The sequence below is a fragment of the Boleophthalmus pectinirostris genome, unplaced genomic scaffold, assembly GCF_026225935.1.
Source record: "Boleophthalmus pectinirostris isolate CB_2022bp ecotype Guang Dong unplaced genomic scaffold, ASM2622593v1 HiC_scaffold_10, whole genome shotgun sequence".
NCBI classification, from domain to species: domain Eukaryota; kingdom Metazoa; phylum Chordata; class Actinopteri; order Gobiiformes; family Gobiidae; genus Boleophthalmus; species Boleophthalmus pectinirostris.
This window is the reverse complement of record NW_026570971.1, coordinates 34450351-34464714: the sequence shown is the minus strand read 5'-3', so window position 1 is coordinate 34464714 and position 14364 is coordinate 34450351. Positions and strand designations below refer to the sequence as shown.

Here is a 14364-nt window from a genome sequence, read left to right as displayed (position 1 = left end):
TTCCTTCCTTTAAACAAGCAACAAAACTGTAGCTGTAACAAAATAATTTTGTAAAATAAACCAAAAAATACTCTTGGTAATAAATCGATACAGGAGCCCACGATATCGATACTGTATCATCACATTGTAAAACACTTGTCTTGTTTGCTTATTATTATTATAAATGTTTTCTACTCAAAGTATGCAGTGTTGTGGAGTAACAGATTACATGTACCGGAGATACGTAATCAGAGTACAAATTATGAGTAACTGTATTCAGTTACAGTTACTGTTTCAATGAGTGGTTATTGGATTACAGTTACTTTGTTAAAATAGGTGGATTACACGGCGGTATTTTATATTACATATCCCCCTTTTTCTTTTTCTTTTTTTTTTCTGTATTTCCACTCATTGCCGCACACTAAACCAGGTCTAAAACCAGGTCTAAAACCAGGTCTAAAACCAGGACTAAAACCAGGACTAAAACCAGGACTAAAACCAGGACTAAACCAGGATTTAACAGGACTAAACCATGCCGCGTGGACCGTGTCTCCTCCTCTTCTGTCAATAATATTTTTTAATACAGTTACGGAAAGTCTGAGCTTTTTATTGTCTTTAAGAAGATAAAACTTCTTATGCGAAAATATCTGAGTCTTTGCTTCTCTACAGCAAATCAAGTAATCCAAAGTATTCAGATTACGTTACTCACTTTAAGTAACTAAATGGATTCCGTTACAAAGTACATTTTGGGGTATGTAATCTGTAATCTGTAGGGGAATACATTTTAAAAGTCACCTTCCCAACACTGATGACTGAAAGTTTTTTTTATCTGCACTTTTCTTTTATTATGACTTTTGATTGTGATTTGAATGTCTTTCATATTTTGTAAAACACTTGTCTTGTTTGTTTCTTATTATTGTGGGGTCAGTAGTATTAAGCAGGCACAGTAATGAGAGTGAATTAGAAAGCACCACCCACCTCATTTTATTTTGGATTATTTTATACCAAATTGGTATAAAGGAAATTGTATTTTTTTATATATTTTTATGTACACAAGAAACAGATATGATTCTACACAGGAGATATGCTGGGGATGCACGCAGGCAGGGGAAGGCAACTCGGGGGGGCCTCGCAGGTCCTCATTGTAAAATGTGCCTGGACGTGAACAGCGTGATCATAAATGTGTCTCTTGTGTTTCAGTGCATACGGCATTAAATGGAAGTAAATATACACTCTCTGAAGCCTCTTTATCCCACCACAAGTGCTACATTATTAGAAATGTTTTCTACTCAAAGTATGTTTCTAATGATCAACCTACATACACTATGGTTAGAAAGAAAGTCAGTTCATCAGAATATACCAAGCCCTAATGATTCAATAGAACACATGACACAAAACCTTTTCATTTGTATTTTTTTTGATTATTTATTTTTAATGCATGCTGAAGACGAGGCAGAGGACCAATAAAGAAAGACGTTTTCCTCTAGAAGCTCGTTCAAATCAATTAAAAACTGTACACGAAAAAGCACAAACTGGAGCAATCAATCAATAAATCAATAAAGTGGATGAAAAACAGTCAAGTGTTTTTTCCAAATCAGGTTTGGAGGCAGGAGGTAGGATTTAGAAGGTAGGGTTTGACCTTCTCCATTGTCTCTTTCTTCTGCTCCTTGGAGGTCTGTGGCTAGTGAGGACGTTCTCCAGCCTTTCGGTCTTTTTTTCAGGAGGCTGGTTAGTAGCCTGCTGTCTGTGGACCTCCCTTTTCTGCTTCTTAGGTTCTGGCTCTCTGTCCTTGATCTCAGTGAGGATCTCTGTGGAGCTGTTTGACTCTTTCTCCTCACAGATAACCTCCTCCATAACCTTCTTCGGGGTATGGAGTTCTTTCTGGTTCTTGGACAGTTCCATCTCCAGTCGAGCACGTTTCTTGTTCATTTGACTACTTATGTCCTCTACATCTTTTTCAGACCTCATTCTAGCCTTTTGCACAGACCTTTTGAAGTCGTCTCTCACATGTTCGACCTCTTCCTGGTGCGTTGTGCTTTGTTCTGCTAATATATTCTTTGCTGCAGACAGTTCTTTCTCCAGTTTTCTGTTTTTCTCTTCTTTCAGGTCCAGCTCACATTGAAACTGGCTCCTCTGCTCCTCCGTGCTCTGTTCTAGAGTCACTATTGCCTCTTTCATAGACTGGAAATCTTCCACCATGGCAGGTTTTGTGATCTGCTCTTTTTCAATCACGTCCTGCAGGTGGCGTATGATGTTGTCCTTTTCTCTCAGAGCCTTTTCCATTTCTGCGCTTCTCTCTCTCTCTCCTCTTCAAGCGCCCGCTGACCCATCTCTTCACTACGCCTCAGAATCATCTCTGTCTGATGCAGTTCATCTTCTAAACTGGCAATCTTCTCTTGCAGGCACTTGTTTCTAGCTTCAGTTTCCCTCAACTGCCTTTTGCTCTCTTCACACTCTCCAATCTGACGTTTGTTGATCTGGATTTGGACCTGAAGTTTGTTGTCGAAATCCTCTAGTCCCATTTCCATGAATTCTGTTACCACTCTCCAAATCCTTTCGTTTTCATCCTCGTTTTGAAGTCTGGAGACCACTTCTTCCAGGTCGTCTATTTTTTTACCGTCCTCCACCGTAATCTTATTAGCCTCAGTTAACGGTGATGAAGACCTCATCCCCTCCTCCATTTCCATACACTTCACATTCAACTCCCAATTCTCTTTATCAAGTCTGGAGACCTCCTTTTGCAGTTGTTGGCTTCTCTGACTCTCCACCCTCAACTTATCCTGCAGCACATTGGTCATTTGTTTGTGCTCCTGGATTTGTTTCTCTTTTTCAACCAAAGCATTTTGTTGAGTTTGGTTGATTTTCTCTAGTTCTGCCTCTAGATGAACAGTTCTCTGGTCTGTCTCCTCCTGGATGTTTTTGGAGGTGATGTTGGACTCATGCAGAGCCCTTTCCACAGTGGCTCGCTCCGCTCTCTCCTTCTCGATCTCATTTTGGAGAGCGTGGATGGTCTCCTCAGCTGTACTGAGCCGACCTCTCAGGTCTTTCACCAGGCTGCTGCTTGTCCTGAAAAGTTTGACCATCTTGGGAGCTTTGCTAAAATGCTGCTTCTCTTGACAAGTTCAAGTGATTTCTGAGCTCTGGATGGCAGCTACCATACAGACTTTGATCAGTTATGTAATAAAGTCATGTTTTGGAACTGTGACCATAGAAACCATAGGTCACCATAGAAACTCAGAATTATCAAGTGATGACATCAAAGCTTTAGGATTCAAACACAAAAATAAACAACCCCTAACAATACACAATAAATAAATCAATGCTTTTGGAAAGAAAATCCTATTGAAATTTGATCCATTTATTTATGTATTTAATCAGTACAACTTTATAATAACTGTACTTAGTGCTACAAAAGAAAAAAAAAAAATCATAATGAAAAATGAGATCATGATTCAAGTTTAGTAAAGGCCCTACCTAAAATGATGTCTATATTTGTATTATTATTAAATGTTCTTCTTTGATTATGATTGTAATATTGTATATATGTGCTGTCTGCAACTCATTTCAATGGTAAATGGTCCCATTTTCTACAACGCTCTTCTACCTTTAAGGCCCTCAAAGCACTTTACATCAAGGAACCACTCACCCATTCACACACACATTCAAATACAAGGGCACGCCAACACTGGGGGCAAGAGGGGTTTAGTGCCTTGTCCAAGGACACAACAGCAGCATTGGTTTGTGGGAGCTGGAATCACACCATCAACCTGTGAGTTAGTGGATCTGACGCTCAACCAATGGTGTTAATGTGGAGAGCTGCTTTTGAACTGCCAACTTTTCGATCAGTGGACGCTACCAACTGAGCTATTGTCCCTAATAAAGTGTTTCATTATCCAAGAATCAGGAAGAGTGTGTTAGCTTGCTAGTTTTTGGTACCTTTACTGTCATGGCAAAACTCTTCACTGCTTTTGTTGAAGGGAACCCAAACAACAATAGTGCTGTACTTCAAACTGTCTACGTTATGTGATTTTCAATAGACTCACATGTTCAGCCTGTGAATGTCACTGCTTCACACAATCGTGGCGATTTGCTCAGTGCTCAACCAAATGTTCTATGCATGAGAAGAGAAGCTTTGTGTGTCCTCTGAACATGTGGAGCTGCTGTGTGCCTTATGTCTTACCTGCATTAAGCCGCCGGTGTTTTCTGTGTGGGCAGATGAAAGAAAATGGGAGACTCATACCAAAAAGGTCTAAATGTGGAGAATCATGGTGATTGTAAAAGACGGGCTTTACCAGATGGTCACTCAGCACACCTCTTTCTCCTCATGCCAAGCTCTGTACGGCTTCATCAACGCCCCCTACTGAACTATTTCATGTATTGCCTTGACATTGTCCCTCAACCACATGTGTCTAGGTGAATAATGATGTTTTATGGAGTTGGTCCAGTTTCCCAACTTTTGATACAAAATCATTTAAAGGTGCACCATGTCTTTTTTCTCGAGGAGGATCTGTCACCTGTGCAGTCGTTTATTTGTCTTGAATATTTCACTGTATGTGTGTTGTGTGTGTGTGTGTGTGTGTGTGTGTGTGTGTGTGTGTGTGTGTGTGTGTGTGTGTGTGCGTGCGTGCGTGTGTGTGTGTGTGAGTGATGGTGGTGGTCGGCAGGACCAATGGCGCAGATTGGCAGCCTCGTTTCCGTCAGTCTGCCCCAGGGCAGCTGTAGCTACAGTAGTAGTTTACCACCACCGGGTCTGGAGTGAATGAATAATGATCTGTAAAGCGTCTTTGAGTGTCCAAAAAAGCGCTTTATAAAACTGATGCATTATTATTATTATTATTATTCACGACCCAAGTCAATAGGCATTATTGATAAATCACAAAATGAAGGTGATTTCTGAACATTCATGAGGATATTTTATTGTTGACTGAGTAATCGTGTCTCTGAACAATTAATATGACTTAAGTTTTACACAATGAAAAACTGAAGCAGAAATAAAAAGGGAGAAGTCAACTATTTGGACATTAAATGTAGAACATTTCTTTTCCTTTTCAGCATTCACTTGAACCAGCACTATTGGAACAAAATAGTCAACAGTATAATTAGCAAACTATTCGAAATTATACAGAAGATGTCTCAACATTTGAATATTTTTAGTGAGATAGTTTGGCCTGTGTGTGTTTTTGTAGTGTGTTCAGTCCGGCTGCAGGAGGAGACGCAGCAGCAGATCAGGAGAACAGGCTCAACTCTATATCACAGACCGACATGCAGATCATGACAAGGTGACCCAAAAAAATCTCCTGCGACCCACCTGAGGGTCACTACCCAGTCTTTGGGAGACAATGTAATAGATGTACTGAATAATATTCACTTCATATACACTTCATTGCATAAAAAATTTAAACAAAAATCAAAATGCCAGACCATGTTCGCTGTGGCTGTAGTCGTGAATGTTTTAATCTAAACCTACAGAGAACCTGATATTTGTTAATTAGCCCTGGGATAATGTTACGTCGGATGTTCGCCAACTGGCTCCACTATGTTTTCTAACATATAGGTGCAATTTCCCGTTCAAAGGAGGTGTTTCTACACAATATTATACAGCAGCGTTCAGTTCCCGAATTCAAGACATTTTTACAATAGATTTTAATGAACCCACTTGTTGTTCTGTTGTAGCTTCTTGTGCTTTTACTCTGTTTTTACTCTGCTACAAACTTGAGCTGCACAGTCTTGATCTTGATCGATGTTTCTTCTGCTCGATGAATAATGTCTGTGAAATGATGACGTATTTTTGACAGTAAAGTTCCGTCTGTGAATTCGTATTCGTACTGATGAAAGCGTAATCATAAATTTTCATTTCGTGATTGTAATTCATGACGTCGTAATTTTTCAATTCATATTCTGATGGATAAAATACACACAATATATTTTATGTACGACTGGACTCATTTGAGAGTTTACAAATATTTATTTTATGCGCAACTACAGCCAAATATGCACGGATTTCCCAAATACGCACAGATTTCTATTTTATGCTCACGAATATTTTTGACAGCTTTCTTATTCCATATATTAGTGAGTAAACCTTACAACTGTAATGAAATAAATGCTACAGGTTTGAATCTAATCCAGGCGTCACTCAGAGGCTCGGTGTATTTATGACAGAGCTCGATGGAGGATTTATGCAGGTCGATGTAAACAAAAACTTTTTTGAAAACGACGCTGTGTGCATGATGTTATTTTAGAAAACGGAGGGAGGGAAATATTCGTTTCTCAACATACCCGGCTCTGTGTAAACATAGTCTTAGTGTGAATGAATAAAGGCTTCTCTGATCAAGCATTTTGTGTCCAATAGATGTAGAGAAGTCACATTTTATAATTTGTTTGGAATTTCAGAAAACGCATAAAAATAATAAGATTAGAAGGTCAATTTTTAAGTAGTGTAATCTTCACTTCCCTCCACAACTGAAGCTTTTGTTAAACATGATTGCCCGGTCTCGTGACACTCGTCTTCTGACAATATGAAATCCTACCCTTGTATACTTTTGGCACGTCAGCGCATAGTTACCAACCTCCCATTCACTCACAATACAAAGCCTGCTTATGTTACCCCATGCCATACTATTAACTACATACCTCGACTTAAACTGGACCAAGGATTTTTACATTTTCTAACATTTCTTGGATGTTAAAATGGAAGTCGAGTACAGAAGGCCAATGATCGCTTTGGAAAGAGAACTGGAAGTGCTTAACCAAAAAGCAGAGCACGATCGAAGGCAAAAATTACAACTTATAGACAAACAATTCAGATTTTCCTACAAAACGCTGCAACAAAGGAAAGAGTTTTGGAGAAGGGAGCAGAGAAAACTTGGCACGGTGAAGATTTGTGAACCAAAAGCTATCGTGGATATCGCAATGAAAGAAATAGATGAGTTCAGCAACTGCAGAGGGGTTCGCACTGCTTACGGGACGAGACAAAACATAAAACTTGGAGTTGAAGATAAGCAAAGTCGATCCATTTCTGCCCCAGTGAGACAAAGGAGCCACGTTCAAAGCGGCGTTTCACTTTTACAGATGAAGAACATTGCGTTAATTGATTCGATTTCAGAAAAGGAGAGGATTTTAAGGCAGCAGAAAGCCAGAGAGGAGATGGAGAAGGCGAGGAGAGCCCAGATGGAGGCGCTAGAGAGGCGAGTGCAAGAGTTTATCGACAGACTGAAGGAGAAAAGTAAAACGGATTCATTAGAAGAACCTCCTTAGGAACAATATGGGCTCTGTTCACGCTGACGTCACAAAACCTGAAGACGTTTGGAAACATGTGGATGGCGACTTCCTTTGGGCTCTGTTGGCGACAGGAACTTTGAGAAAATCTGGGTTTTCTTCATCTAGATGTCATTGTATTCTTTCTTTTTTTTTACTTTTAGAAAACCAACCCAAACTAGGGATGTCCCCGTTTTTTATTTGGAAAATCTGGTCACCCTGGACTCGTGTTTGCATTACCCAAACTCGAGCAGAAGCTGAAAACACTCTGCTTATGTTTTATCTTTGAAAATATGTCATTCTACTTTTTATTGTTGAAGGCAATATGACCTTATAATGTAAATAATATACAATGTGTAGATAAAGTTTGCACATGTGTGAGTAAAAGTAAAAGAAAAGAGTTGGGATGTGATGATATCCAGATCTCACGGTGTAATATTTTCACAATATACATCTCACAGTATGAAATTTATTGCGATATTTTGTGGAGGCTGACAAAATTGTGAATATGCTACTTTTTCCTCTTAAAATGCTTTGACAAGACTTAATCCAAAGAACTAAGACTTAAAAGTGTTAGAGCTGTTATTTCTTCATTGACGTCATTGTAGTATTCCGTTATGTTCGGCAGATGAACAGTTTCGACCAGCTGTCTGTAAGTGACATGAAAACACAATTTTGCGAAAAGCTTTATCAGGTTGTGAAGATGCTGCTGCTGAATCCACCGTTTTATCACAAGCCCAGTGTCAGGAACTACACCAGAAGTCGTCATCCACGTGTTTCCAAACGTCTTCTGATAAGCGAGAATAGAGCCTATTAACCAACCAAGTGAAGCTACTTTTATTGTAACTAAAGACTGCGGTGGACAATATTGGACAATTTACAACTTTGTTTCTTAAAGACTGGGTCATGACCTTCAGGTGGTTCACAAGAGAGTTTCTTTGTGTCGCCTTGTCACAATGTGTGTGTAGGTCTGTGATATACATTTCTGACACAAGAGAGAGCGAGTGAGTCAGTGAATCTTTTCTGCCTGCACTGAACGAGAGTTCCTGCAGCTTAAGTTGAGAAATATTTACTTGGTTGTCCAAAAAGACTCTGACTACACTCACTACTACATATCTGTGTGAAATGTGATTTTCTGTGCTCATAAAAATGAAGACAAAACACAGAAACAGACTGAAGCTGCTCCTGATCTGCTGCTGTGTCTCCTCCTGCAGCCGGACTGAACACACTACAAAAACACACACAGACCAAACTATCTCACTAGAAATGTTCAGATGTTAAGACATGTTTTGTATCATTTCGAATCTTTTTGTAATTATTTTATTAACTATTTTGTTCCAGTATTACTGGTTCAATGTTGAAAAGAAAAAGAAATGTTCTACATTTAATGCCCAAATAGGCGACTTCTGGATCCTTTTATTTTTACTGCATTGTACTGTGTATTACTGTAGTACATTTGAGGAGACCTTATCACAGTACTTCAGTTACATCCAAAGTAACAAACAGAAGTGGGAGGGACATGTTCCAGTTTATTCCTGTAAAATTCAACACCGTATTTATCAACTGTAAAGAGAAAAGTATTTCCTAAAAACATATATATATTTTAGAAGCATCAAGTCTTCTCAAGTCACAGGCCTCAAGTCCGAGTCAAGTGACAAGTCAATGACCCTCTAGTCCAAACATGTCAAACTCAGGCCCGGGGGCCAAATTAGGCCCACAGTATAATTATATTTGGCCCACAAGATCATATCAAGTATGTATTAGAGCTGCCCGCCGGCTACAGATAGACTCTAGAGACATGATTTATTTACAATGTTGTTATTATTTTATATTCTGCTTGTTCTGGATTTGATGTTTAAGCAAAACTATTATTAAACATTTATTTTAGTAAGAAAAGGTTTAACATTACAAGTCTCGAAAGAAGAGAAAACATGCAGATGTTGTTGAAATTTTTCCATAAATATTTAGTCTGGCCCACGACTTAGTCCCAGTTTTTCATTTGACCCTCTGTGAATTTGAGTTTGACTCTCCTGATCTAGTCCAAGTGGAGTCCCATGTCTTAGTCCATTTTGTCAAGTCAAGTCTAAATCCTAAAAATAGTGACTCAAGTCTGACTCTGAGTTCAAGTCATGATTTACAAGTCCCGACCTCTGCCTTTACAAAATGAAACTTTACACAATGAAAGTAGACATGAAAAGTCACATTTTTTGTATTACAAGTTGGTTTGAAAATGAATTTTAATATACAAATGAGCTATACAACAATCAAATATGCCCAAAATACACCCCAAAGTAAGTTTTTTTGTATTACAAGTTTCTTTTGAACATAATTTGAATCTGTCTGAAGAGCTCCACTCTTACTCAATATGTCCTAATTTGCATAAACAGAAACACCATTCGTATGACAAATATATCAGCCCAGTCTTCATCCAGTAAGTCTCCTGCCAATGGGTGACGGCACTGCTGCTTTTAGACTGACCTCTATCCTGAAAACTGCCTGGCTTGGTCGGACCTGCCAGGGAAAAGCACTACTTTGGCTGGATTATACAGAGTTCATTTCTCAACCACAGTTTTAAAAGGACAAACTAGCGCTCTGCAGTTATAAAGGCTGTATTTTCCTTCTATGGGATATTAAGTACAAACAGATACATGTTTGGATCCCCATGTTCCCTTTTATTGATTTAAAAATACTGTATTTTGCCAAAAAAAAGTATGTATTAATATCTTTTATAATGTTCATTTTCGTTTCTGGGTCTCCTCTCCCTTTGCTCTCTTTGCTAAGTCACTCCCCCTTCAGAGCGCCACCACAGCAAAATCAGCGTGCATCCCATTAATGAAACTACTGCACATCGCGTCAGGTTTGTGAAGTAGTTGTGTACAGTTTTGTGTCATGTTTTTGTATATTTACAGAGAATTGTCGTGTGAATGGGAGATGTAGGCTTTGTGGGCGGAGCTTTGTACAAAATCTTACAGCTAAATGTAAGGACGGTTTGAATGGGGCCCAGGAGAGATCACTAGATTACTGAAATGTGCATGGATGACATTTAAAACTTCTTCAGGCATGTTTTTGATGAGGGAACAACATTAGAGCATGGTAGAAAGTTAAAAATCTACTTTGTAAATAAACCATAAACATAAACCAGGTCAACAAATCTGAAATCTGACAGTTACAGCAAACTCCACCTGAGAATTCTGACCTGTCCCCAGCTCAGTTTAAACTACAGAGATTAGACAAAGTTGTGTTTTTTTTTTGTTATATGAAATACCTCAGTGTACAGTTTAAGAGTTGAAATATTGTGTCCTCGTTTGTTTGGTGTAAATGGTTTTAATTGATGTGTCCAGTTTTCCTCATGATCAGTAAAGCCTCGTGGACTGGAGTGTCCTGGAGCAGCGCTTTGTTCTTCTGCCACTGGGGGGAGCTAGACAGATCCGTCTCTGGAAAACAAACAAACAGAAGAATGATGGTGTAATTAAAAGTGAAATTAACAGTCATATCCTTTCTAGAAACTGTGTGATTGTTGACCAGTTATTGTAATCAAATCAAAATCTTAATATTATCTGTTCTTTTATTTTTGTTTTGATGATTTTAAAGGTGCATGTTTGTGTGACTTTTCCGTCAAATGCTTTTCTCCATGGAGATGTTATTGCTTTGTCTGGAATGTTTCACAATATGGCATTAAAACTTTCTATCTTCACACCAGACCAACTTACAGGTCAGATCTGTGGAGAAGCGAGTCTGTTTTTCTAGGTATTATAAAACCACCTGTAACTGAATAAATGTTAAGTAGAGCTGTTTAAAGTCACACTATGAGAGATCAGAACTAGAAAGAAACCAGATTTTACTGTTTTCATGTCATTTTAATATCAAGGTATCCCCAGGTTTGACTATCACAAATTTAAGACTTTTAAGACCTTTTTAAGACCACTTAAATGAAAATTAAGACCAACATCGCACTCATTATGCATGCAAAAAATACAACATCCAATTCTAATAATGATCAACCAACTACAGAACTATATCCAGAATCTAAGGCTGCGTTTATATGATGACGGTCCTAACAGAAGACACAAAAGTGGCGTAGAGTCTTCACTTTTTATTCCGCGTTTAGACGAGCATTTTCTGCTGCATACGGTGATGCAAAAGTGTGTGGAATTGGATTGGGTATGGACAGTGTTGGGAAGGTGACTTTTAAAATGTATTCCCCTACAGATTACAGATTACATACCCCAAAATGTAGTTTGTAACGGAATCCATTAAGTTACTTAAAGTGAGTAAAGTAATCTGAATACTTTGAATTACTTGATATTGTCATGCTTTTTAAAACTACATGAATGTATCAACCACATCCTGAAAATTCTTGTTTGTTCTATTCAAATTGTCTGTTGAGCCCAAGTCTCCAGGAATAAGCAACTGTTTGCTGTAGAGAAGCAAAGAGCAGGAAATCTTAACATAAATTTTATCTGCTAAAAGAAAATCAAAAGCCCAGTCTTTCCTTAAGCATATAAAAAATATTACTGATATAGAAATGATTTCTATATGAGATCACTGCTGCCTTAAATTATGTTCACTCTACTTTTAGGTGTCATATTGTTTAGTCCTGGTTTAGTCCTGGTTTTAGACCTGGTTTTAGTCCTGGTTTTAGTCCTAGTTTAGTCTTAGTTTAGTCCTGCTTTAGTCCTGCTTTTAGACCTGGTTTAGTCCTGATTTAATCCTGGTTTAGTCTTGGTTTAGTCCTGGTTTTAGTCCTGGTTTAGCCCAAAATGTGAAAACAGGAAAATACCGCCCTTTAATCCATTTATTTCAACAAAGTAACTGTAATCCAATTACAACTCATTGAAACAGTAACTGTAACTGAATACAGTTACTTATAATTTGTACTATGATTACGTAATCCCAGTACATGTAATCCGTTACTCCCCAACACTGAGTGTGCATGCCAGGAGGTTCGGTGGTGACGTTAAGTGGTGATGTATGTGATGTAAACACGTACGCGACATGAGCAGATCTGACCAGAGTTTTGCGTCTTCAGCAGTGTAGATGGAACTGATTGTTTACTCACGTCCGCCCTCGCCAAAAAACAAAGTATTATTTGCGCATATTCCAAATTAGACGTTCATTCACGTTACTTTATTTCATGTTGTTGTTTTTTGTACCCTCCTTTTCCTTGTAACATCGCACTGCAGCCCGGTGGAGTTTACAAAAGGATAAGATAATGAAATTTAAGACCTTTGTGAAAAAAAATAAGATTTGGACAAGAGAATTTAAGACTTTTTAAGACCTTAATTTAGGAACATGAAATGTAAGACCTTTTTAAGACTTTTAAGCCCGTGCGTTTATCTAGAATCTAAGAGCCACTGTGGATTAAACCTACACTTCCCCATGATCCATCCACAGTGTTGGGGAGTAACAGATTACATGTACCGGAGTTACGTAATCAGAGTACAAATTATGAGTAACTGTATTCAGTTACAGTTACTGTTTCACTAAACCAGGACTAAATCTAGGTCTAAACCAGGACTAAAACCAGGTCCAAAATAGGTCAAAACCAGGATTAAACCAGGACTAAACCAGGATTTAACAGGACTAAATCATGCCACGTGGACCATGTTTCCTCATCTTCTATCAATAACATTTTTAATTTGGTTAAGTAAAGTCTGGACTTTTTATTCTCTTTTAGTAGACATAACATCTTATGTGAAGATTTCCGAGTCTTTGTTTCTCTACAGTAAATCAAGTAATCCAAAGTATTCAGATTACGTTACTCACTTTAAGTAATTTAATGGATTCCGTTACAAACTACATTTTGGGGTATGTAATCTGTAATCTGTAGGGGAATACATTTTAAAAGTCACCTTCCCAACACTGTCCATCCGTCTTCCTCCACTCTACTGATTGTTTCCTCATTGTTTCCAGCGCCAAAAACCAAAGTATTGTTTGCACTGAGAGCAAAGAAATATTCAAGTAAAAGTAAAAGTAGTTTTTCACATGAAAAAATCTACTTCAGTAAAAGTGTAAAAGTACCCATACTCCAAATTAGACGTTCATTCATGTTATGTGATTTCATGTTGTCGTTTTTTTCCCTCCCTCCATTTAACATTCCACTGCAGCCTGGTTGAGTAAACAAAAAAATTGACTAATGAAATTTAAGACTTTTGTGAAAAAAATTAAGACTTGGACAACATAATTTAAGACGTTTTAAGGCCTTAAATTAGGCACATGAAATTTAAGACCTTTATGAGACTTTTAAAGACCCCACAGCTGCACAGAATAAAAAAGAAAAATAAAAATCTGATAAGAATCTGATATTGAGTGTGCATGTAACTGCAGGCATCGTTTCACTATGAAAAAAAGGACTTATATTTAAATGTTGTCATTGAAAATTTATCTGTTTGAAAAAATCTAACATTTTCAATTATCCTGAACAAAAGAAAATATTTAAAGGAAGTAGCACATTTTAATAGTGGTCTAAAGGTACTCAGTGGATAGTCAGTGAAGTTAGTCTGTTCTCTGAAGAGGACACCACATCTAATCACTGTAAAACAGTAGGGATGTAACAATAAACGAAATATCGTGACATCATATCGTTAAAGTTCTCACAATAATATTATGGACCATCACAATATATCGAATTACAAGTCTCTGTGCTTAAATGAAGAGTTATGGTGCAGCAATAGCTAAAAAAAAAACCAGAGGGAACTACATAAACCATGATTCTTTGCTCCATTTCAGTGCAGACTACAGGAAGAAATAACAGTTCTAACACTTTTAAGTCTTAGTTCTTTGGATTAAGTCTTGTCAAGGTGTTTTAAGAAGAAAAAGCAGCACATTAGTCTCCACAAAATATCACAATAAATATCATACTGTGAGATGTATATCGTGAAAATATCGTACAGAGAGATTTGGAATATTGTTAAATCCCTAATCGTGAGCCTCCCCACAGTATCATGAGCTTTCCCACGACATCACAATAAATATCGTAGCGTGAGGTTCATACCGTGACGATATTGTATTGTGACACCCCTATAAAATATTAATAAAATGTCAATACAATGTGATTTTCAACATTAAATCATAGAACTTTCTTTTCTATTCCCATGTGTGTTATATGTGTGTAATCCTCAGTGGTGC

The 14364-nt window shown here is 37.8% G+C and overlaps 1 protein-coding gene across 1 annotated transcript in view; it reads right to left on the bottom strand.

Moving 5' to 3' along the window:
• Positions 1-8752: 8752 nt before the first annotated feature.
• cenpo (centromere protein O) overlaps positions 8753-14364 on the bottom strand; it is a 28600-nt gene continuing 22988 nt past the window's right edge. Inside the window, exon 6 of the mRNA XM_055161785.1 lies at positions 8753-10670. Within this exon, the coding sequence (XP_055017760.1) occupies positions 10561-10670 (110 nt within the window). The 3' untranslated portion in view covers positions 8753-10560. The remainder of the gene's footprint in view (positions 10671-14364) is intronic.